The 26,997-nt window shown below is 35.3% G+C and overlaps 1 protein-coding gene across 1 annotated transcript; it reads right to left on the bottom strand.

Moving 5' to 3' along the window:
• Positions 1 to 3,266: 3,266 nt before the first annotated feature.
• LOC136036142 (small ribosomal subunit protein RACK1-like) lies at positions 3,267 to 26,558 on the bottom strand. The gene is made up of 6 exons (XM_065718175.1): positions 26,328 to 26,558; positions 15,810 to 16,018; positions 14,466 to 14,672; positions 13,414 to 13,524; positions 10,968 to 11,108; positions 3,267 to 3,498 (listed from the first exon to the last, which is right to left on the bottom strand). The coding sequence occupies exons 1-6, from the start codon at positions 26,443 to 26,445 to the stop codon at positions 3,328 to 3,330; spliced, it is 957 nt and encodes a 318-aa protein (XP_065574247.1). The 5' UTR covers positions 26,446 to 26,558; the 3' UTR covers positions 3,267 to 3,327.
• Between the last annotated feature and the right edge of the window lie 439 nt (positions 26,559 to 26,997).

The raw sequence follows: 26,997 nt of genomic DNA on the forward strand, positions 1-26,997 counted from the left end.
TGGTTAATACCAATTGCCATAAGGAATAGATCGTAGAAGCCCGACCACAAAGGTAATAATTAACCACCATGCAATTTTCTTTGGGAGAAATTGTAGAAACTGCTTACTTCGAGCAATTTTGCAGAGCCTCTCTGGATACTATAAAGCCTTGCATCCCTTATCAGAGCAGATATCAAGGGAAATGAGAATCTAAGGAATTGGTAACAAAATTTATGCACATGTTGTCGATAGCTGTCAAAAGAATATTTTCGGTATATGTTCACGAGCATAAGAAAAGCAACGAGCATATGAAAAATAGGGCATACGTTTCCTTAGTTTCACATTGAGATAAACAGGAAACTGAGAGGCAGATCTTGGAAACGATTTTACAGTAACTTACAAAATTATAAGCACAGGCGTCTTTTTGTGGGCGACCTGACTAGCTTTTGTAAATATATTTATCATCTTTTGGAATTTTGAAAATTTTCGATTTATTGCAGGAGTTCTTTGATGTCGTTATAGGAAAAATTTGTCGCATAAAAGGTTCTGGTTTCTTTCTGTACATCAATTTGCGTTTAAATCGATTGACAAGCATCAAGATGACTCAGTAAATCTAGTAAAAGAATGCATTTCTTTTCACCCTGTGGTGAATTGGAGGAGCTCCACTAAAAAATATCTTTAAGGCGATGGTGACAGAAATTAGTTTTGAAATAGATATGGTTTTCAGCGTAATATACCGACCGTTTTTTTCTATTCTTGTTAAGTCGTTCCTCTTTAATTTCACAACTCTTTCTAACAGCTGTATTTTCAAAACAAAAATTCATCCTCCTGAGATGTCAATTTTGACCTTGTCGAAATTGCAAATAAATTTTCTCTTAGAATTAGAATGTTTTGTCATTAAAACAGGCTTCAAGCTAAAACGAGTATACCAAAATAGATTTAATTTCTACTTGTCTTTCTGCCTATTTGGTACCTCCTTGTCGAATACCGACATGAATTTAAACGAGTTCTGCATATCTCGCAGACTACTTTCACATCCTTGTCATATCACGAAAAATTGTGCGTTTGGAGGATAATTCAATTCCTAAACCCAAAGAAGTTGGTGATATTTTAATTACTTTTTTGCTAATATTCGGGAGAATGTAGCATCGGCGGTGAGCCTATTTGGTACCAACAGTAAACGGATTTTCTGCCTAAACTTCCACCTCCTCAACGTTGTTCTACTTTCTTAGGCTGATAGATTAGTCAGGAATTATAAGGAAAGTTTCTGATTTAAATCCAGTAAATTCCGACAGGACATACGTTCTTGAATAAAATTGTTTTGTCCAACAATTTTTTCTTTAGGTCACACAATAAACCTGCCACTAAGGTTTTTTTTGCTTTTCATGAAACCAGGATAATTCTACTTCATAAAGGGGAGTATAATGAAATTCGATTTATCATTAGTTCCTAAAATTTTCAAATAGCAATTACAAAGGTTTTACGATTTTCTTGAATCCGCAAAATTTCATTTCTAAACTCCCAATATGGTTTTAGGTCTAGATCAAAGAGTATTGGTAACTTACAAGTGATTAAGAGTGTGAATACAATACAATTTGCGAAATGCCAAAACTTATAAACTGAAAATTTTGCAGCGACCTAACGTTGAGGTAAAAAACTTCAATTAAATTTTGAAACCATATCCTGAATTCAAATTACAAAAAAGGAAAATTTGTTTCACCATCTTGGGAAGGAGGACAACGGAACCAATTTTGATTTCGCTTGTCAACTGATTTGAAGGCGAAATGTATTTACATTTTACCCCCTCTCCTTCCTTTCAAAGTTGGTGGATGAAGTTTCTCCGGTTTTCATTGTCTTATCTCTACAGACGTGAAGCAACAATAAATGTTTTCATTTTTGTCCCTTTTCTAAAACTAATAAAAACGGATTTCTTCAAACCCTACTTAAAACTTATAATTTCCGATAATCACGCATCGGTCACTAATTTTTCAACAAGAAAAATATTGCTGCTGTTCTTGAAATAACGGTTTTGTCAATAGGCTCTTTTATATATTCGTTTTGCCACGAAAGTGCTGGCATTGCCTTTGACAACCCGTTTTTTGGCACGTGCTGAAAGATCATGTTTACATCGTTTATTTTAAGATTTCACTATTTTGGAAACTACTACTGATATATCAACGAACTGAAAACGTACTACTCATTTCGATTTTATTCAGCTTGATGAAAAATAATAATAAAAATACTTCTTTGAAAAGAGCAACAAATGTGCGTTGTTTGTCGGACAAAGTTTTCTGTATTTACTTCAGAATACGTCAATCCGAAAATGGGTTACAACCAATAGGCAAAGTAGTTTAAATAATATATTCCATGCACCGTCCATCTTATCTAGTATAATTTGACGAGTTCATTGGTAGGGTTATTGATGACCAACCGAATTAACAGGGAATTGCATTTTTGTTAAGTTAAGTACCCACTTCAGACGAAGAACGGAACCCTTTTAAGAACGGAGCCCATGTCCTAAACAACGCCTGATAACTATAACCACTGTAGACCGTACCAAAAGTTTCACCTCGGATATTTGGTTTTCTACTGAGCTCAACAATGGTTATTACCCGACAAGCTTTTGTAATCAAATAGTATTTGGTTCAATTCGATACGAAAACTTCTAATGAAGCCGCCCCCCCCCCTCCGGAGCATTCTGAAGACAGGAGTTTGAAAAACTTTTTGATGAAGAAAAGAAACTAAAATGAGAGACAGGACCAACAGACAATGAATAAATGCTTTAAAATTACAAATTGACAATTTCTTTCTCCTTCTGCAGTGATAAGAATTTCTGGACCATAGAGCAAGTAATTTAAACGAAAAGAAAAAGACAATTTTAATAAAAACAAGGCACAGACCTATCCCAAGGGAGGCCTGAGAGTGTCTAGGTACCTGAGCCTCTGAGTGTTACCATGGAGCTCGTATGGGATCAGTTACAATAAAGAAAAGTAATAAACCTACACCACTGTAAACTTAAAATACGTTTTTTAATGAAAAATAAACAAAAATATTCTGTAATGAACTTATTTATTAGAAAGATATGGATTTTAAGAGTTTCGAAACTTCAGATACGAAAACAGTTTGAAATCCATGTTCAATTTGGCAAAGTGCTGGGTAAAATATATATACCTGTTATCCACTTGAATTGTCTCCTCTTATACAAAGACTCCTTATCTAAAAATACATTTTCATTATTCACTACGTTTTCCTATCGTAAGAAAAGAGCATTTCCAACAAAAACAAAATAGGGTGGAGAAAGCTTTTATTTCCAACCTTTTTTTTTCTTCAACAAAACATGTTGGCAGTTTATCGCACTGTCACTTGCCATACACGAATCATATTGTCTGAATAGCCAGCAAAAAGCGTCTGACCATCAGCAGACCATGCCATGGACAAGCACTGAGGAGGTTCAGCCTTGGCGTTTGGAGTGATCACTTCTGGCTTCAATTCATCAACCATATTTTTCCCTTCAAGATCCTAAAAGAAAAATAAATTTAAAATTAAAGAAAAGAATATCAGCAGGAATTGAACCAATAGCCTCATATATAACAATTACACTAAGAATACAAAAGAACCTGACTTACAGTCGTATTACACGTCCGAACTCTTTGACTAAAAGAATAAGAGAAACGGATATAAGATCAGAAATGTAGTTTATGTTTAACTTTAATTCTTGAATAAAAAACCCATGAAAAATAAGCCTAATCAGGTTTTTTATCTTTATTATAACACACCTTTTGCAGAGGGCTGCTTATTTTAACCAAACAACAAATTATAACGGCGTAAAATCGCTTCAATGACACCAATTGAAGATTATCAAAGGGGTATTCCAATTCTTTTTTATATATGAATAGTAAGCTACCTGACTGCTTTGGAAATTATTGTAGTTGTCGAGTACATTTCGACGAAGGTCGTTGTAACATACGAACTCCCACAAAAATGTCAGTCCATTATGCATCAACTTCACAGAGGCGGTTTTAGAGGGGGCACTTGCCCCGGGTGCTGAAATTTAAGGGGCCCAAAAAACGGCTATAATCATTTTGTAACTTACAGATTTTATTTTTATTAAAAGAAAGTAAAGGTCGCTGTTGGCAGTAAGGAAAAGCAAAATGAATCCAAAAGTTGCTTAATACCAAAGAGTTACTTCAAGATGTCACAAATGTTGATGATAAAAATATTGCGACGATTTAAATCCCATTCCCTTGTTCCACCAATGCCATTATATGAAAAAATTTTTTAACACCGACACATTTTCTTGAAGAAACCTATAGGTGTGTCAGAATTTATTGTGGAATACAAAGTGAAAGGGTCTTTGCAAACAAAAGAGCTGCCTATCAAATATTATTAGCAATTGCAGTGTCGGTGGCAAGTACTGACAGGTCGTTTTGTGAAATTAAATTTATATAAACATACCACAGATCGTCTGTGATAAAGGGGGAATTGCTTGAATTGCTACTTGAATTGCTTATTACACAATAACAACTGAAATGCCTTTCCTTACTTCAACAAACCAATGTGGTGTTTTCCAAACAATAAAACCTAACCGTAATTATTTTTGTTTTAGAACTGCTTTTTTATTCAGTCAGTGTTATTTTATCAGCCAAACACGTTTCTCCAAATAGACTAAACACAAAATCATATAATAATAATGACTAAATGATTTAGCATTAATGAGCATAAAATACGATGAACTAGAAGCAAGCAATTAGGATGAGATAAGTAAGTCTAAAGTAAGAAAATTCAAACTTAAATAAACGAAAAATTTTGCTAATAAATGAAATTTTTATTACAATTTAGTTTGAAATTTTTTGGAAATATAGGGAGGGGGGGGGGCTAAACAAGATTTTCCCCCGGATACAAGAGAGGTCAGAACCTCCAATGCCACAGTCAGTTATTTAACTGACAGAAATCCGGCAAAACGATATATTTACTTTAAACATATTATAAAACAAGAGCTAGTAGCTCATATGACACTTGTGACGAGGCAAGAAGAGCTAAGAGCTCATATGGTATGAGCTCTAAGAAAATTTTAAGAATCAATAGATTGATTTAAAAGGAAAATCAGAGGCTTAATGCCGGTCAGGATTTAAAATAAGAGCTCTGAGTCACGATATCCTTCTAAATATCAAAATTCATTAAGATCCGATCACCCACTCGCAAGTTATATAAATACCTCATTTTTTTTCTAATTTTTCCTCTCTCTTTAGCCCCCCAGATGGTCGAATCTGGGAAAACGACATTATCAAGTCAATTTGCGCAGCTCCGTGACACGCCTACCAGTTTTCATCGTCCTAGCACGTCCAGAAGCACCAAACTCGCCAAATCACTCAACCCCTCCCCCCAACTCCCCCAAAAAGAGCGAATCCAGTACGGTTACGTCAATGACGCTGGATCCGGTGGAGACGACTTGAATTGCTTATTACATAATAATAACTGAAATGCCTTTCCTTACTTCAACAAACCAATGTGGTGTTTTCCAAACAATAAAACCTAACTGTAATTATTTTTGTTTTAGAACTGCTTTTTTATTCAGTCAGTGTTATTTTATCAGCCAAACACGTTTCTCCAAATAGACTAAACACAAAATCATATAATAATAAAGTACAATTTCATACAAATTACCCAAGACAGTTTAAGATATAATTAGCAACGGTAATTTAGCTCAACCTTTAGCTATGGGTGTATAAGTTGTATTGTTATTTGACTAGATCAGCTGTATGGATGTAAAATCTCAATAACTAGATTTCCTCTTACGAATAATTACGGATATTCAATAAAAAAACATTGAAAATAAAAAAAATGGACATAATAAAAAAAGAGTTGGAAAGTAAGCTAAGGAACTTTGGTGACATCATGGCCTTTTTACCTGTCTTAATCTAAGGAGATGACCAATTGTTGAGGGCTAAGGTGATCCCAAACTCCACTATCAGGAGAAAGCAGCACAAATGACACTTTTTATTCTTCTATGTATAGCCTACATAGTCTCCCATTCTATTCGTATAGCCTATTCTTATCTCAAAACTTGGAGTCTTTTCTTTAAAAAATACAACTAGGTCCATTTGAGTGATAATATTTACTATTCTGAGCAGAGAAAAAAGAAAACCAATTGAATAAACTGATTATGGGCATATCACTCGATATATCATCGTTCTCAACTTAAGTATGTATGCAGTATTTTAACATATTAAGATAAATACGGCCAGTTGTAGGAGGCCGAGGTGACTCCCGATCTCCACTATCAGGAGAAAGCAGTGCAAATGGCACCCTTTTTGTTCTCCGAGACCTATAGCACCAAACCGCCATAGAGAGGTGATACGGTGACTCTAGGTTCGGTAAGCCGATATTTCATTGTACTCGTATAGCCTACTCTTATCTCAGAAAATTTGGAATCTTTTCTTTAAAAAATAGAACTAGATCCATTTGAGGGATAATATTCACTATTCTGAGGAGGGAAAAAAGAAAACCAATTGAATAAGCTAATGAAGGGTATTTCAATTGGCATATCATCGTTCTTAACTTTAGCATGTATGTAGTATTTTCTCAACAAAATGTCAGCCTATCCTTCGGCTGCTACCATCGTTCTTTTCAAAATAAGATAACATTACGGCCAGTTGTTGGAGGCCGAGGTGACTCCGAACTCCACTATCAGGAGAAAGCAGTGCAAATGGCACCCTTTTTGTTCTTCGAGACCTATAGCACCAGATCGCCATAGAGAGGCAATACGGTGACTCTAGGCTCGGCAAGCCGATATTTCATTGTACTAGTATAGCCTACACTGGTCTCAGAAAATTTGGGAGTCTTTTCTTTAAATAGAAAAGGGTCCATTTGAGGGATAATATTTACTATTCTGAGCAGGGAAAAAAGAAAACTAACTGAATTAACTAATAATGGGCAGTTAAGTTGATATGTCATCGTTCTTAACTTTAGCAGGTATGTAGTATTTTCAACAAAATGTCAGCCTAACCTTCGGCCGCTACCATCGTTCTTTTCATAATAAGATAAAATATAAAGATAAATACGGCCAGTTGTTGGAGGCCGAGGTGACTCCGAACTCCACTATCAGGAGAAAGCAGTGCAAATGGCACCCTTTTGTTCTTCGAGACCTATAGCACCAGATCGCCATAGAGAGGCGATACGGTGACTCTAGGCTCGGCAAGCCGATATTTCATTGTACTTGTATAGCCTACACTGGTCTCAGAAAATTTGGGAGTCTTTTCTTTAAATAGAAAAGGGTCCATTTGAGGGATAATATTTACTATTCTGAGCAGGGAAAAGAGAAAACCAACTGAATTAACTAATAATGGGCAGTTAAGTTGATATGTCATCGTTCTTAACTTTAGCAGGTATGTAGTATTTTCTCAACAAAATGTCAGCCTATCCTTCGGCCGCTACCATCGTTCTTTTCATAATAAGATAACATATAAAGATAAATACGGCCAGTTGTTGGAGGCCGAGGTGACTCCGAACTCCACTATCAGGAGAAAGCAGTGCAAATGGCACCCTTTTCGTTCTTCGAGACCTATAGCACCAGATCGCCATAGAGAGGCAATACGGTGACTCTAGGCTCGGCAAGCCGATATTTCATTGTACTTGTATAGCCTACACTGATCTCAGAAAATTTGGGAGTTTTTTCTTTAAAGAATAGAACTAGGTCCATATGAGGTATATATTCACCATTCTAAGCAGGGAAAAAAAGAAAACCAATTGAATAAACTAATGATGGGCATTTTAGTTGATATATCAGCGTTACTAACTTTAGCAGATATATAGTATTTTTTCAAAAAAATGTCAGCTTATCCTTCGGCTGCAACTATCGACCTTCTTTTCAAAATAACATATTGAGATACACACGGCCAGTTGTTGGAGACCGAGGTGACTCCGAACTCCACTATCAGGAGCAAGCAGTGCAAATGGTACTCTTTTTGTTCTTCGGAACATATAGCACCAGATCACCATAGAGGCGACACAGTGACTCGGTTCGAAACGCAGCTGTTTCATTGCAGTCATACTATCATATCAAGCACAACTGATTACAAATTAATTCATAATGAGAAAAAAACCATTAAGTAAACTCATTTTAATATCCATGACGAAAACGGAAGTTCACCATTTCAATGGAGTGAATCAGTAATGTAGCTGAAATTGTTTCCACTATATCTTCTTTTTTCTCAACATGGGCTATTCCCTTTCCTACATGGAGTAATTTCTGATCGTTTTAAGTTTTAATGTCGCTCCTTGCTTTGAGCTAAAAAAAAAACTAGTTTTCTGATATTTAATTTCTGAACATTTTTGAATTAATGCATGACTGATTTTGGCTCTCCGCATATAAATAATTAAAATAAAAATTTGCATATTAGTTCTTTTTTTGCTAAATGACTTTCTCTTAGTTTTGATCAAGACGATATTGAGAAAAAAGGGGTGGGCGCATATAAATAATTAAAATGAAATTTGCATTTTACTTCTTTTTTTGGCTAAATGGCTTTCTCTTAGTTTTGATCAGACGATTTCAAGAAAAAAGGGGTTAGGGAGGAGGCCTAGTTGCCCTCCAATTTTTCGGTTACTTGAAAAGGCAACTAGAACTGTTAATTTTTAACGAACGTTTTTAATTAGTAAAAAATATACGTAACTGAAGAATTAACTTACGTAACGAACTTCTGTGTTCGTATATTTTTATTATGTACATAAAGGGGTAGGTCCCCTTGTTAATACCTCGCTCTTTACACTAAATCTTAAATTTTGTCTCAATTCTTTGAGAATAACCCCTGAATCACAAAGACCGTAGAATAAATAGTTGAAATTACTAAAAATACTTTAGCGTAAAGAGCGAGGTATTTGGGAGAGTAACCCCTCATATGCGTAATAATCCCTGTTCGTTTTAAGTTTAGTGCTGCTCCTTACTTTCAGTTTTTTTTATAATAACGCTAGAAAATCCTGCACCTCCTTCATTGAATTTCTCTTCCCCCATGACGAATTCCTCCAAGGAAAGATCCTCCCACGTAGCCCCCTCCCCTCACACCCCAACCAAAAAATCCCCCTGAAAACGTCTATACATTTCCCAATAATCCTTACTGTATGTAAACACTGGTCAAGGTTTGTAACTTGCAGCCCCCCTCCCCCGGGGACTGTGGGGATGCAAGTCATCCCCAAACATATAGTTATTATGTTTTTCGACTATGTTGAACAAAATGGCTATCTCAAAATTTTGATCCATCGACTTTGGGAGAAAAATGAGCGTGGGATGAGGTCTAGGAGCCCTCCAATTTTTTGGTCGCTTAAAATGGGCACTAGAACTTTTAATTTCCGTTAGAATGAGCCCTCTTGCGACGTTCTAGGACCACTTGGTCGATACAATTACCCATGGAAGAAAAAAATATTTTTTTCATACATTCTTTTAATGTATCTCTTAGTATCAAAATTCCGTTTTTTAAGTTTCGTTTACTATTGAGCCGGATCGCTCCTTACTGCAGTTCGTTACCACGAACTGTTTTAAAGTATTTCGAAGGTCAATAGGGGTCTACTGGGAATATATAACAAATAATAAAAGTGATATTATCGGAATCACAAGAAAATTAAGGATTCTGTTAATACACCAATTATGGACTAAAGGAATAAATAAAACTGAATATGACAGTCTAACTGGTCTTTCTAAAAGATATGATTTAGTAGGTAAGTCATTAACTAATGATTTAATAATAGCCATATTAATACATGCTAATACTAGATTAATGGCTGGGTTTTTCCTTTGCTCTAGCAATTAGGAAAGTTACGCTTGAGCTCCATGATGATATGTTTCTTACACTCATTTTATTATGATTTTTCACACATGTTCCTTATTTCCAAGCTTGGTATCCGCTAAGTATAAAACTATTTAACTGTATATAGAGGTTTTTCCCATTGAAGATTGAGTTCCTGAGTTTTCCTAATTTTTTAAGACGTATGTGGTTGTGTCAACTTCCGCTTAACCGGTTTATATAATCAAATTTCATTTTTAGTCTCCTTGGTACTTTTAATGATGATAAATAATAGTTAGTGAGTAACTTAGAACTGACTGAAATTTACTAATATTGATACAACATTTGTAAATAGTCACTGATCTATATTAAAAAGTACACACCTACTCGGCGATGCAACCCTAGTAAGAATGATTTCTGATTTTATCAGGTTTGAAATTCTATATTTATAGGCTTTCAGTATCACAAGACCCCAATACAATTGTTTTGCAATTTATAAGAAATGTTTCCTCGCTATTCAAAGAGCATGGAATACTGATAAGAAAGGAAACTCAAGCTTAAAAAAAAAAAAAACAACGCCATCTAGCAATATCCAGTTAAACAATAGAATTAGTTATAAATTCTTCGGTTCATTTTAAGATAAGTAAAACATTAGCTGAATTCATTTTCTTCTGCTTTAAAAAGTACCGAAGATAAAGAGGTCTCTCACAAATTTAAAAGAGCGAGGAACAGCCAGCACATCACAACTGAAAAGTATGGGTTTCTTATTTGTCTGGAGCAAATCAGGTAGATTCTTACATATCAAAACTGAATAGTATGGGTTATAGATCTGCCCGGAACAAATTAGGTAAATTTTTACATATCAAAACTGAATAGTATGGATTATAGATTTGCCCAGAGCACATTGGGTTGATTTTTATACATCAAAACTGAATAGTATGGGTTATAGATTTGCCCGGAGCAAATTGGGTAGATTTTTACATATCAAAACTGAATAGTATGGGTTATAGGTTTGCCTGTAGCAAATCGGGTAGACTTTTGCACATACTTGAAACTAATGCTTACATTGTTATTTTGACGCATTGTGGTAGTTTTATAGCACTAGCACAGCAGTTGAGATTCCAAAAAAAATTGGCTTGATAGTCGCTGATTTACTACCCTCTGGTGTTACCAGCTTTTATCTCCACAGCCTCTTAAAATTAACAATGGACATACCCAGATTTTGATGGCAGGTCCCGTAGCAGCACACAACCAATATCTGTTTGGAGAGAATGTTAGGGAATTGATAATGTCAGTGTGGTCCAAGGTGTAAAGCCTCTTATCATCATTCAAGTCCCAAAGCATAGCCTTAGCGTCCTATAAAGAAAAGATAATTGTAGCCTAAAGATGCAATGATCAGTCAACATCACCTTTACAAAAATTTTAAGATAAATAAAAGCATATATGTCTTAATGGCACTAAAAGGACGAAAAAGTTCGAAATATTTTTGCAAAGACATGAACAAAAATGAGAAAACCCTATTTTAATATTATGGCAAAGGCTTGACCAAAATACTACGCCAGATTCTTTTATAAAAATATCCCTTAACATACTAAGTTCTAAAAAAAAGTTCAATTCAGGAAAATCGGTGAGCAGCCAGTTTGTAACACAGCTAATTCCTGGGAGTAAGGATAGTTGTTTAATCGCTTTTATTTAAAAAATAACAATATAAATCTGGTCAGCATAACACATGATTAGACATTTTTTGTTCTAATGACGTAGTAGAGCGTTTGAAACCCAGCAAACGGATCAAAATTTTCATTTGAAATATGAATGTTAAACTTGGTGCCATTAAGTGTTAAAACTGTAAACTTGTCACAAACGTCTTGTGCACCAAAAATTGAGTAAAGCACAGTGCCGTTGTCAAATCTGCCAGCACCCTTATATACAAAATAATTGTTGTAATTTGAAATTTCAATGCCATATTTTAATTTATTTGTCATTAAACTTGTTTTTTCATAATTACATATGTTCGTTTTTAATATCATCCAGGATCATTCTAACGAGGTAAACCACCTCTTACTTAACCCCTACTTCTCACATTAAAATTTATCTTTTGCATAAAGACGCTTCGAGATAAAAAGGTCCGATTTACTACATTTTCTTTTAAAAATAAAGTAGAATTATTCTGAATAAATTACCATTTCCATAATTAGCGATGTATTTTCATCCCTACAGCAACCATATTGCATACTATATTTGCTCATATAGTATATATACATTCTTCCAAGTGATATATCATTGGCAATATTCAAATAAACTTATATAGTCATCTTGTTCTTGATCCAAAGCACCTCTCACAGTAGCTTCAAAATGTAGAATTAATTTATTTTTTTTAGCGTTAGGCATCCCCCTCTCTATAAAAGAATTCGCTTGCCTCCGCCCTAATAGATGGTGTGCATTATGATACTCTTACAACGGTTAGTTTCATTGGAAAAGGGTCTATAAAGTCATAAAAATTGTGAACTGCATGCATGTTTAGGAACGAGTATTATGCCAGGAGCCAGTGTGAACTCGAGATTGACAGGCTGAGTATCCTTTCAGTAGCTGTACGGCATTCATAAATTTTGAATTTCATTATATAGCTTTCATCAAGATCGCACTGACACACTGGGGGTGGTGATGGTTATGTACTCCGTTTTCTACAATAATATGAATTTCCATGTGCTAGTACTTAAAAATAATGGATGTTATAAATTAAAAATAAGCACAAATAGTAAATTTTGCTGATGGCAAATATTGCAAATAACTTCGTTTTACGTGTTCCAGGTTTGGTGTCTATTTACTGAGGTCACTTTTTAACTATTGTTTGTTACTAGGAACTGTTTGATGCCTTTATTAGCTCTTAATACATCGTGAATATGAGGGAGGCAGCAACTCCCCCTTCCCTCCAAAATTGATCCTATAAATTCATTTTTTATATTCACATGACAATACTTCCACTATCACCCAAAAAGCGCACCTCATAGTAAATCTCAAAACTGGGATAGGGTGGGGAGGTGTCAGCAATAACAGGACAGAATTTTGGGTCATAATTTCTACGGTTTTCAAGAGAAATTTTTAAAACAGATCTTTCTTAAAAAGGACCCCCCCCCCTCTGCTTTTTTAAAGGAGAGCATATAACTCCTTATATAACGGAAAGATCGACTGAATTTTCTCCTCAATATCTGTCTATGTTAACCACTTGTTCTGTGTAGAATTGGATATAGAACATGCAGCATCATAATTAAACTTGATTATTTGAAATCAACGAACTCTTATTAGCTCTAAACCAATTGGTTATTTCGAATTTTCACTCGATTCTATTTTGGCTTAGTAAGGGCCAAAATTGTTGTAATTTTGCAATTGAATGATTATGTTTATTTTTAACCGTAAGGAGACAATAATTTTAATGTATACAGTGTTTTTAAATTTCAACTATTTAGAGTTTCGGCTATCAATAGCAGGAATCACTCCTTATTAACAATTCAATGCCATGATTTCTTAAAAATTCGTGAAGTGCACTTAGGTCCAGATATCAGAGGGTCCTTTGGCTCAGTGTTCAGTTCCTTTTAAGGAATCAAGCCCTTCTCGTAAAGAACTATGTCATCTATTGTTAGAACAAAACAAGTCAGGGTCTAACCTTGCCACCGGAAGCACAGAGGGAACCATCAGGTGATACAGTGACGGTGTTCAAGTAGCCAGTATGGTCATCATGATTTTTCTTCAGCTTGCAGTTGGTCAGATTCCATACCTAAAAAAAACATTCGTATTAGGTATGATAAAGATAGGCTTTCTTTAGTGCAATTAATTCCAATGAATCAGAAAAGATAAATAATCAGATATCATATGTCCCTATCTTTCGTATCATCATATCAAAATGAAGGTAGAATTATGCAAAGATTTGTATAGCTTTACGAAGGTAAAAGATATAAAAGATGTAAAAAAGCACACATGGTGGGATTTTTCCTCCTCCCTCCCCAATTTCATTACTCTAAATTTATTCCATAAGAAAGTACAATCTATTCGGATGAATTAGAAAAAAGAAGAAGTAAGTTTGTTTAAAAGTAAGCAGTGTATTTAAGACCCCCAACTCCACCACCTAAGACCTCATGATTTTTACAGTTTTCTTCCAAATCCTAATGATTTTCATAGAAAATAGACCATTTCAATATTGATGAGTACCCCCCCCCAAGATTGTGTATGTGCCTAGTAGAGCAAACACGTCAAAGGAGTGTTGTACCTTAATATCGATCAATACATTCAACACAGATAATTCAAATACACAAATTGTATGATCAAAGATCCTAAGTCTTTACATAAACCATATCCTTGCCTAGTTAAACAAAGCACAATAAATATAAAACAATGTGTATGCAGGTATAATTTGTTTTTGTTATTTCTGTTTGTCAGCAGTATCTGCAAAGAAAAAAACAAAATAAGCTGCTCTTAATTGTTCAATTTGAACCTATCAGAATCAAAATTTGGTTAGGTTTAGTTCAACTTTTTAGATTTTAATACCAGAACACTCTGATTCACTTTTAATCATGCATTTTCAAAGAAAATTCCCCAGAACAAAAAAGTATTACAGAGAAGGACACAGTGTTTTGACATTATGAATTAAATCTAAACTAAAAAGACCCAAAATTGATCATTAAAGTGAATCTAATAGAAAAAAAGGAGTTGTTGTTTTACCTTAACCATTTTGTCCCAGCCACAGGAAACAATGATGGGGTTATTGTTATTTGGTGAAAATCTGACACAAGAGACCCAGTCGGAGTGACCATCTTCTTGAATAGTATATTTGCAATGAGCTAGGGTGTTCCAAAGTTTGATGGTCTTGTCACGACTCCCAGAAATGATCTGACGATTGTCAACAGAGAAGGCTACACTCAACACATCCTAAAATGATACAGAACCTGTTTAACCCATTTCACCTAATATTCTATAAACAATAGAAGGGAACTGAAGAAATTAATTAATAACGACCCTAACACTTACTGGCCAATTATGGATAGTTTGTTGTTTTTCAAAGAAAGAAACGATATAATTTGTAGTACTAGACTATAATTCATCTCAAAGATAGATTCAAAATACAAGCACTAACAGAAAAAATGATTAAATTATTCAACCAGAAATGTAACGGAAAGCCTTAGCCCCTGGGCTCGATTGTAAATATACCTAAAAGTTTCTGATTACAAACGAAATTACCAGTTAAAAAGCACTCATTTCCAGAAAACAGGTGATACATGTCACACAGGTTCCATACAAAAACTTCAGTTAAATTTAAGGTTTATAAGGGGGGGGGGTGGTATTTGCTTAGCCAGAAAGTATGCTATCTACAACACAGAAAAAAACAAAAAACAAATCAATGAAGTTAAGAACTTAAAGAAATATTCATTGGTTGGTCCACACATAGTCCCTGCAACCCCCCCCCTCCCTCTAAAAAGCAATATATATATATATATTTCTAAAAAAAGAGGAAATACTTGAGAAGAGCCCAACCATGGACACACACACACATACATACATAGAAATACATACATACATAGAATACATAGAAAGAAGACATTAATAATCAATTATTTAAAGCACAAAGGAGATATGGGAACAGTATGACAGTAATAAACGGAAATTACAATCGCAGCTGCACACAGTGTGTGTAAGGGCCGCGGAGAAGGGTAAATTTCAACCACAAGATCTTTCCTAAAAGAAGAGGGGGGCTCTCAGCTCTCTTCATAAAATTATAACTATCGTTATTTTCGATTTATAGAAATATGACTATTGAAATCGTAATTAGTCTCATTTGTCCAAAATCATTTGGTTTAGATGAGATGGCGTATTTACCCCCATCCTTCCAACAAATTACTGCAGCATTTGATAGGGCAGCTTCAAACTATTAATAAATAATAACAACTAGGAAAATCAGGTTTTTACTTACCCGAATTTCTCATTTAAAAGAATAATAATAATCCTTATCTTCATGGATAATAAAAAAATATAAAAAAAAAAGCTTGCAACTCTTTTCAAAAAGTAAACCTTAGTGTGATCTTCAAAAGTTCTTGTTGATTTTCCAGTGGACAAGTCCCAAAGCCTCAGGGTTTTGTCCCATGACCCTGATAAAGCAAAATGTCCATCTGATGAAAGAGTAACATCAGATACAAAGTGACCATGACCATAGAGACGCTTCTGAGCAACGCCATAGCTTTGTTCGTCACGAGTTAGCTTCCACACTATAAGGGTCTTGTCTGCAAAAAAAATAATAATAAGCATATATATATATATATATATATATATATATATTATACATATAAAATTTCACAAGATATTTTCAGAGCCTGAACAAAAACCATGTTTTATCTTTTTTCTATTTTTTTTTAAAGGGCAATATGTAATATTGAGAATGGGTTTGTGTACAAAAAAAGTCCACTACAGGAGTAAAAAACTTTATTCATGTTCTTGTAATCTTAAGCTGATAGCTCTGTGTCGTCAGCAGATATGGAATAGTAATTCTAGACTCGCTTCAAAACTGGAATTGCTAGTGCACTCTACAACTCTTTCTCTTAGCCATTAACGTGTATATTAAAAACTAGACTGCTGAAATACTAAAGCCTTTATTGTTTGAAGCCTGGTGACCACTAATCTCAATATCAAGAGAAAGCAGTGTAAATGGCTACACCTTTTAATCTCCGAGGCTGATAGCACTATGCCATCAGTAGAGACGGCATAGTAACTCTGCACTCGCTTCAAAATGGAATTGCTAATGCATTCTACCAGTCTCTCCCTTAACCATTAAAGCATACATTAAAAATTAGCCTGGTGAAATGTCAAATAATTTATTGTTCGAAGCATGGTGACCAGTTATCTCATTATCAAGAGAAAGCAGTGTAAACGACTACACCTTGTAATCTCCGAGGCAGATAGCACTGTCACCACTAGAGACGGAATAGTAACTTAAAACTCACTTCAAAAACGGTGCATATTAAAAATTAAGACTGCTGAAATGTCAAAGAATTTATTGTTTGAAGCCTGGTGACTGCTTATCTCATTATCAGGAGAAAGCAGGGTAAATGGCTACATCTTATAATCTCCGAGGCTGATAGCACTAAGTCATCAGTAGAGATGGCACAGTAACTCAAGACTCGTTTCAAAGGTGGAATTCCTAGTCCAGTCTATAAGTCTCAACTTACCTATTAAGTGCATGATATAATATGATAAATTGAAATATTATAGGAAACTTGTTTGAAGCCTGGTGACCACTTATCTCACTATCAAAAGAAAACAGTGTAAATGGATACGTCTTGTTTTGTAATCTCCAGGACTGATAGCACTATATCATCAGTAAGATGACATAGTAATTCCAGACTGGCTTCAAAAATGGAATTGCTGTAGAAAAGAAGTGCAGTCTAGAAATCTCTCGATTAACGAATAAGGTGCATACTAAGATTACACTGCTGAAACGTCAAAGAATTTATTGTTAGAAGCCTGGTGACTGCTTCACTCACTATCAGGAGAAAGCAGGGTAAATGGCTACATTTTATAATCTCCAATGCTAATAGCACTATGTCATCAGTAGAGATGGAACAGTAACTCAAGACTCGCTTCAAAAGCGGAATTCCTAATGCAGTCTTTAAGCCTCTGCCTACCTAAAAAAGTGCACGTTAATATAGTAAACAGAGATATTATAGAAAACTTGCTTGAAGTCTGGTGATCACTTATCTCACTGCTTGAAGCTTGGTGATCACTTATCTTGCTATCAAGAGAAAGCAGTGTAAATGCCTACACCTTGAAGTCTCTGAGGCTGGTAGCCGTATGTCATCAGCAGAGATGACATAGTAACTCTAGACGCTCCAAAAATGGAATTGCTAGTGCAGCCTAAAAGTCTTTCCCTTAACCAATAAGTTGTATATAAAAAATTAGGTTACTGAAATGTCAAAGAATTTATTGTTTAAACCATCTCATAACTAGGAAAAAGAAGTGTAAATGTCAACATCTTACTATTTCCGAGGCTGATAGCACTATGCCTTCAGAAGCGATGACATAGTAACTAGGGTCTTGCTTAAAAAATCGAATTGCAAGTGCATACAAGTCTCTCCCTTAACCAATAAGGTGTAGATTAACAATTAAAACTGCTGAAACGTCAAAAAATTTATCATTTGAAGCCTGGTGATTGCTAATCTCACTTATCAGGACAAAGAAGGGTAAATCCCTGAGGCTGATAGCACTATATCATCAGTAGAAATGACGTAGTAATTATAGATTCGATTCAAAAACTAAATTGCTAGTGCAGTGTACAGGTCTCTCCCTTAACCAATAAGGTATATATCAAAAATTGCAGAAATGTCAAAAAATTTATTGTTTGAAGCCTGATGACTACTTATCGCTGTATCAGGTGAAAGCAGTGTAAATGACTACATCTTCTAATCCCCAAGGCTGGTTGCACTATGTCATCAGCAGAGATGGCATAGTAACTCCAACCTAGCTTCAAAATGGAATTACTAGTGAGGTCTACAAGTCTCTCCATTAACCTATAAGGTGCATATTAAAAAGTTAGACTGCTGAAATGTCAGAGTTTATTGTTTGAAGCCTGGTGACTGCTTTGCTCACTTTCAGGAGAAAGCAGGGTATATGGCTACATCTTATAATCTCCGAGGCTGATAGCACCATGTCATCAGTAGAGATGGCATAGTAACTCTAGACTCGTTTCAGAACGAAATTGCTGGTGCAGTCTACAAGTCTCCCCCTTAACCAATAAGGTGTACATAAAAAATCACAGAAATGTCAAATAAATGTATTGTTTGAAGCCTTGTGACTGCTTATTGCTTTATCAGGATAAAGCAGCATAAATGACTACATCTTATAATCCCCAAGGCTGGTTGCACTATGTCATCAGCAGAGGTGGCATAGTAACTCCAAACTAGCTTCAAAAATAAAATTACTAGTACAGTCTACAAGTCTCTCAATTCACCAATTAAATAAAAAAAACTAGTTTTTTTAACTGAAAGTAAGGAGCGACATTAAAACTTAAAACGAACAGAAATTACTCCGTATATGAAATGGGTTGTCCCCTCCGCAGTCCCTCGCTCTTTACGCTAAAGTTTGACTCTTTGCCACAATTCTACTTTTTAAAACAACTAAAAACTTTAGCGTAAAGAGCGTGGGACTGCGGAGGGGACAACCCATTTCGTATACGGAGTAATTTCTGTTCGTTTTAAGTTTTAATGTCGCTCCTTACTTTCAGTTAAAAAAACTAGTTTTTTTAATTTAATTTCTGAACGTTTTTGAATTAATGCATGTTTGATTTTGGCTCTCCGCACATAAATTATTGAAATGAAATTAGTATATTAATTTTTTTTTGGCTAAATGGCTTTCTCTTAGTTTTGATCAGACGATATTGAGAAATAAGGGGTGGGGAAGGAGGCCTAGCTGCCCTCCAATTTTTCGGTTACTTAAAAAGGCTACTAGAACTTTTAATATTCAACGAACGTTTTTATTAGTAAAAAATATACGTAACTTAAGAATTAACTTACGTAACAAACTTTTATATTCTTATATTTTTATGTGTACGAGGGGGTTTGTACCCTCGTTAATACCTCGCTCTTTACACTAAATCGTATGTTTTGTTCCAATTCTTTAAGAATGACCCCTGAATCAAATAGGCCGTAGAATAAATAGTTGAAATCACTAAAAATATTTTAGCATAAAGAGCGAGGTATTTATCTCCTCCTAAATACCTCGCTCTTTATGCTAAAGTATTTTTAGAACCCTTCATATGCGTAATAATCTCTTTTTGTTTTAAATTTCAATGCTATTCCTTACTTTCATTTGAAAAAACGTTTTCATGTTTATTTTTTCATTGTTTTTTTTTTTTTTACAGTAATGCTAGAAAATCCTGCGCCCTTTTCATTGAATTTTTTCCCCCATGGCATATTTATCCAAGGAAAGATCCTCCCACATAGCCCCCTCCCTCAACCCTAACCCCAAAACCAAAAAAATCCCCCTGACAACGTCTGTACACTTCCCAATAACCATTATTATATGTAAACACTGGTTGAAGTTTGTAACTTGCAACCCCTCCCCCAGGGACTGTGGGGGAGTAAGTCATCCCCAAAAACATAGTTATTAAGATTTTCGACTATGCCAAACAAAATGGCTATCTCAAAATTTTGATCCGTTGACTTTGGGAAAAAAATGAGCGTGGGAGGGGGCCTAGATGCCCTCCAATTTTTTTGGTCACTTAAAAAGGGCACTAGAACTTTTCATTTCCGTTAGAATGAGCCCTCTTGCGACATTCTAGGACCACTTGGTCGATACGATGACCCCTGAAAAAAACAACAAACAAACAAATAAACACGCACCCGTGATTTGTCTTCTGGCAAAAAATGCAAAATTCCACATTTTTGTAGATAGGAGCTTGAAACTTCTACAGTAGGGTTCTCTGATATGCTGAATCTGATGGTGTCATTTTCGTTAAGATCCTACGACTTTTAGGGGGTGTTTCCCCCTATTTTCCTAAATAAGGCAAATTTTCTCAGGCTCGCAACTTTTGATGGCTAAGACTAAACTTGATGAAACTTATATATTTAAAATCAGCATTAAAATGCGATTCTTTTGATGTAGCTATTTATATCAAAATTCAATTTTTTAGAGTTTTGGTTACTATTGAGCCGGATCGCTCCTTACTACAGTTCGTTACCACGAACTGTTTGATAAGGTGCATATTAAGAATTAGATGCTGAAATGTCAAAGAATTTATTGTTTGAAGCCTGGTGACTGCTTTGCTCACTCTCAGGGGAAAACAGGGTAAATGGCTACATCTTATAATCTCCGAGGCTGATAGCACCATGTCACCAGTAGAGATGGCATAGTAACTCTAGACTCGATTCAAAAAACAAAATTGCCATAGCAGTTTACAAGTCTCTCCCTTAACCAATAAGGTGTATATCAAACTGCAAAAATGTTAATCAGCAGAGATGGCACAGTAATTCTAGACTTGCTTCAAAATGGAATTGTAGAGCTGTCTAAAAGTCTCTCTCATGACTATTAAGGTGTATATTAAAAATTAGACTGTTTATTTCACTATCAAGAGAAAGCAAACAACCTTCTCAAATATGTAATCTTTTTAGCTTGTTCTTTCTACTCACGAGCTTTTTCATTAATGCATTTACAGCTTACATTAATTTGATATACATGCTGTCTGAAGCCCAATCCACTTGGCATCTGTTGCTTTCACTTATATTAATAGTTTCTTAAGAATGCCGTTTTCTACTTTTTAGTCTATTTCAAAAAAAGATTTTCAATCTGTCCTCCCCCCCCCCAATACATCTGATCAAAATTTTAAGATGGATATTTTGTCTAAAGTTACCAAATGAGAAAATCACTATGCCTCATGGGTTAACAAAACCCCACCCAACAAGGGCTGAAAATTATGCAAGTTGCTCATGGTTAACAGATACAGTTTTTATGGAAGGGGTGGTAGAATAACCTCTGGAGGGAGCTCATTCAATTGGAAGTCAAAAGTTCTAGTTCCTTTTGGCAACCAGCCCCGCCCCCATGCACCCTATCTCGCCAAGTGCAACCAATCAAAATTTTGAGATAGCTATTTTGTCCTAAACAGTTGAGCGGTCAAATAACTATTCTCCTGAGTTTGCCCCCCCCCAATCCTGCAGAGCCGAAGTTATGCAAGCTGCCCACTGTTAACATATAAGGTTTTTATGGAAGGTGTGGTCTTATAAACTTTGGAGGCAGCTCCTTTGATTGGATATCTAAGTTCTAGTTCCCTAATTTAAGAGTGAAAGGAGATTTGAGTGCAACCCATTTGCAGTCAAAATTGACCGAAGGGCAACAGCCCCCCCCCTCCCATGCCAATTTCCCCAAATGCATCAGATAAAATTTTTAGATAACTATTTTGTCCAAAACATTCCAACAGTCAAATAGATATACTCCCGAGTTCCCCCCCCCTCCTCAAGCCAGAAGGGCAGAAGTTATGCAAGCAGTCCATTGATAACATATAAGGTTTTCTATGGAAGATGTGGTCTTATAAACTTTGGAGGCAGCTCATTTGATTAGAAATCAAGTTCTGGCTCTTTAATTTAAGAGTGAAAGGTGATTGGAGGTCAACCAGTCCCATGCCTTTTCCCCCCAAATGCATCTGATCAAAATTTTGCAGTAGCCATTTTGTTTAAAATGGTCTGAAGATCAAATAACTGTGCTTTCAGATTTGAAATACCCTCCAATCCCCAAAACAAGGGCTCTAAGTTATGCAAGTTGCTTATTGTAAGGTCTATAGGAAAGAGTATTTTCCTATTAACATGTAAGGTCTATAGGAAAGAGGTGGTTGCAAGAGGATTGGAGCTCATTCAATCAGAGAGCCAAAGTTTTAACACTTTTGCAGAGTCAAAAGTGATTGAAGGGCAAACACCTCCCTCTTACCCTACCCATTTCCACCAAATGCATCAGATCAAAATTTTGAGGTAGCCATTTTGTTCAAAAAAGCAGAAGGGCCAAATAACTATGCCTCAAGGATTGAAATCCCCTCAAACCTCCAGGGCAATTGACTATTAATTATGCAAGTTGCCTTTTGTTAACATACAATAATTTTATTGGGAAAAGAGGAGAGGTTTCATCTCAGGTCTCCTGAGTTCCTTAGGGTATTAGGGAAATGCTGAGAGGGAATACCGAACCCAACAAAAATATACAATGTACTTGCTGGTTGTGAAAAAGAGAGTATCAGCAAAATCTAAGGAACAACTGAGGGTATTAAGATGAAACGTTCAAGGTAAGAAAGGAGATCTTTAAGAGAGATTGGAGGGCAACCAGTCTCCTTGTCCTTATTTCACTGATTGAAATTCTGTAATTGTCATTTTATTCTAACTAGTCAGAAGGTCTAATCCCCCTATATCCCCAGGTGAGGATTGTAAATTATGCAATTTAACCATTGTTTACATGCAGGATTTATTGTAAAGAAAAGGGGAAATATCTGATTCTGTGTGCATCCAAAAAGGCTAAGGGTATAAAGGTGAAAGTTTGGAGACTGTTGATGGGTATTTTATGCCAAATCAAAAGGCACTACATGCATCCATATTTACCAGGAGAATCTGCAGTATTTTAAGGATGGCTGAGGGTAAGTTGAAACTTTCATTACATGTTGAGGGGGATGTTGAAGGGGTTGGATGGCCACCAACCCCTCCCTCAAAAACATTTGAATAAAATTTAGAAATGGACATTATGTTCAAAATAGTCAAAAGCTCCAAAAACTATACCTACAGGGATGACATAACCCTTCACAGCTTTCAAGAAGAAAGCCAAACAAAATAAAGTCCAAAGTGAATGCTAGTTGTCAGAGGCACATACCATCAAATTCTAAGGAATGGCTGATGAATTATGTTGAAAATTTCAGGAGGTGTTGAAAAGCTAATGAAGCTTACCCTTTTTAAGTGCTCCCTTCCCTAATCAATGATCAAGATTTTGAAAAAACGATTTTGTTCAAAACAGTCCAGAGCTCAAGTAACTTATGCCTCAAGAAATGCAATACCCCCCTACAGCCTCCAGGACAAGAAGTGCAAATTGAAAAGGGATGTATATTCTGGGTGTGTCTGAAAAGGCTAAGGGTATTAGGAACAAACTTCAGGGGATGCTGAAGGGCATGTTAAACTAAATCTGAATATGCTATATACATCCTGCTTATCAAAAAGATGTATCAGTAATATCATTGAGGATTAGCTGCCTTCCCTTTTTAGCTGCCCACCCTACAAAGCTATCTGATAAAATTTTGGAAGCCATCTTGTTCAAAATACTCCAAAAGTCAAATAACTATACCTCCAGGGATGACATTGTCCCCAACAATCCCTGGGGCACATGTTGTAAGTTAAATAAGTTGCCCATTGTTTATATACAAGGTTGGTTATTGGGAAAAAGGGGATATGTTTGATCTTGAGTCTCCAAAAGGCCAAGAATTTTAGGGTAAATTTTTAATTAAGGAACAGCTAAGGGTAGCAAGTTGAAACTTATAGGTACATTGAAAAAGAAACAAAGGGCACCCAACTTCTTGCCCTTTGGATGCTTCCCTTAACACACATAATGATTGTAAAAAGCCATGTTCTTTGAAATAGTCACAAAGTCATATAGCTATATTGCTGGAAATGCAATGTCTTCACAACTCCCAGGGCAAAGGAATGTAAATTATGCAGTTTGTGTATTTACATACAGGATTTATTATTGGGAAAGGGGGTAATATTTGATCCTGAGTGTATCTAAAAAGTGTGGGAATTTTGAGGAATGATTTCAGGATAAGCTACATCAACAGAAACTATAGGTATAAAAGTTCTCAAAAAGGTGCATCTGCAATACTTTCATGGCTGCTACTATTGCAGCAGCAAATGAGACTGATAGCACCTGCAAGTGCAATACTTCCAACTTTGACAACTTGTAGCTTTGATTTTGAATTTGTAGTTTTCATAATTTTGTTGATAAAGTATTATATTTTCATAAGATTTTGTTTTACTTCATTAGCAGTAACCTAACTTCACTTCTCAACAGAACTTGAGTGTGGTGGCTATTAGGCATAAGTACCAAATAAGTTAAATATAAATCAAATAAACAACCATATCAAATAAATATACAACAGATCATAACATAAATGAATAAATAAATCTTAGGTAAAATTCTAGTTGAGTGACTTATTGCTATCTCAGAAAGGGGTTAAGCTAGGAAAATGAAACTTTTGGGGATGGGTCTACAGGCTAAAGTATATCCTGGGAAGGTATTAAAGTACCCACCTCCACTCCTTCTCCCTCTAGAGGGCCCTGACCTTTGATGACCTTCAAAATATGTGTGTTATAAAAGTGAAATCCTGGAAAATAGATATTCTGCTTAAATTAAGTACAACAAAACTGTTTTCAGCTTCACAACTTTGCTCAATCCTAATTTATAAGGTTTTAAAGACATGCAAGTACATTTCCTAAATTTTGAAAAAAAAAGCATTGATATGGCTCAGAATACTACTCAAATAACAGGAATTGCATTTTCAGAACTAAAGGCAGAGACAAAGCAACTGGTAACTGAAAATCAAGGTAAAATGTTTTGTCAAAACTTTAATAGGTGACCTGTCATGTAGGCAAATTTCAGGGCTCTTTAGAGAGAGGAGTGGAGGTGAGTAGCCTACTTTATAATACCTTCTTGGGATATACTTTAGCCTGTAGACCTGTCCCTGAAAGTTTCATTTTCTTAGCCTAACCCTTTTCTGAGATAGCAAGAAGCCACTCAATTAGAATTTTACCCTGCTCCTTCCCCCTCCCTTAACTGTAAGGCTAAAGCTTACTGCATCATTTGCAGTTTACTGAAAAACAAATTATATTAAAATAAACCCCTTAAAAATGATGTCAAAGTAAAACCAGCTTAAAATAGAGAGGTTTCTCTAAAAATTCTAAAACTGTATTTTGAAGATAATATTTTACCAATAAGACTGAGGAAAATAATAATTACCATTCCTGAATCAGCTGCAAATGATAATTATTTCTCACAAGCCAGTTCTTTTCAGGAATGTGTTTTTAAACTTTGGCTACTATGTGCTGTTTTGAACCCTTTAATGGGTCAAAATGTATTTAATCAATAATTTGATAAACTTTAAAAATATGTATGTTACAAAAGTAAAACCTTGCAAAATAGATCTTCTGCTTGAATGAAGTACAACAAAGTTGTTTTCAACTTTATAACTTTGCTCAATTCCATTTTATAAGGTTTTAAACATATGCAAATACATTTCCTAAATTTTAAAGAAGAAACATTGATATGGCTCAAAATTCAACTCAAATAACAGGAATTGCATTTTCAGAACTAAAGGCATAGAAAAAGCAACTGGTAACTGAAAATTAAGGTAAAATGTTTTGTCAAAATTTCAATAGGTATAGACCTGTCATTACCTTACCTTAAATTGCAGCTTGGAGCGATATAAGGATTATCGCTCCAAGCTGCTTATGTAGGTAACACTACAATTCTACAATTATTATAATTCTACAATTACAACACTACAATTATGTAGGTAAATTTCAAGGCCCTCTAAAGGAAGGAGTAAAGATGGGGACTTTATAATAACTTCCCAAGATATACTTTAGTCTGTAGACTTATCCTTGAAAGCTTCATTTTCCTAACCCAAACCCTTTACAAGATAGAAAAGTCACTAAACTAGAATTTTACCAAAAAAGAAAACAAATTTGATTTTCATTAACTATTTCTTTACCTTTATCACATTTTACTCACAGGCTAGCCTACAACTCCAGTAGGCCTAAAACATGACCAAGTATTTTGAAGAGAATTTAAAGCAATAGACTATTTTTTACTGCTCCCAAACGAATTTCAAAAATTTCTTAGTAACTAGAAAAGGACTTAACACAGCCAGGCAACCTGAAATAACATTTTGTGATTAACCAGGATTTTACCCCTTAAAACTCTTTCTTTACACTACATTTGTGGTAAAGGTCAAGGCAAAGTCATAGATGGTAAACTACTACCAAAATAACCCCAAAAACAACCATATTCTGAAGTGACCTCAGCTCTTACCTCTTGATGCAGACAATACCATGTCAGGAAACTTTGGGTTAGTGGCAATTTGTGTGACCCAACCATTGTGTCCTTTGAGCATGCCACGCAGCTGGAGTGATTCACTTGGTGCTGCCATTGGGCCGATTAGCTTGGATAAAAAGTTTGAAGTTTATCAAATCCTTAATACTTTTACTCTTGAAGAGATGAAAAGAAGGTATTAATGAAAGCGAAGCAATACTTCTTTAGTTCAAGTCAGAATATTAACGGTCCGACTCTGGATCGATCCTAAGAGTAACCCGACTTGGCTCAAAATCACCCGCTTTTTTGTCCTTTAAATAAGAGGATAACAATGCATTGCCATGAAAGCATTCCCATTTTTTTAGTGATACTATTTTTTAGCAACGTCTATTATTGTATTCCTTAAAAAACATTGTACAATACTACTAATAACCCACAGCAGCAACACGCCGCCTGAGGCCAACACAGCTACACATGTTTCTCCTGCATATCAATATATTCAAAGCCTCCCTATTTACACCCTCCCAAGAAGTTTCCGTTTCTTTTAAATCTTTCGTCACGACATCTTCCCAACCCATTCAGGAATGACCTCTTTTCACTTGGCACTAGACGTTGGCCGACAAAGACAAACCTTAGCATCTGTCTTCATTCATCCACAGAGCTTTTCTTA

This window comes from Artemia franciscana, chromosome 15 (genome assembly GCF_032884065.1).
Source record: "Artemia franciscana chromosome 15, ASM3288406v1, whole genome shotgun sequence".
NCBI lineage: Eukaryota > Metazoa > Arthropoda > Branchiopoda > Anostraca > Artemiidae > Artemia > Artemia franciscana.

Coding starts and splice junctions, on each gene's coding strand:
- LOC136036142 (XM_065718175.1), bottom strand. CDS start 26,445: ATGGCAGCACCAAGTGAATCACTCCAGCTGCGTGGCATGCTCAAAGGA. Junction 14,673..15,809: donor CTTTTGAAGATCACACTAAG/GTTTACTTTTTG, acceptor GTATCATTTTAG/GATGTGTTGAGTGTAGCCTT. Junction 3,499..10,967: donor GACCTGCCATCAAAATCTGG/GTATGTCCATTG, acceptor TTTTTCTTTTAG/GATCTTGAAGGGAAAAATAT.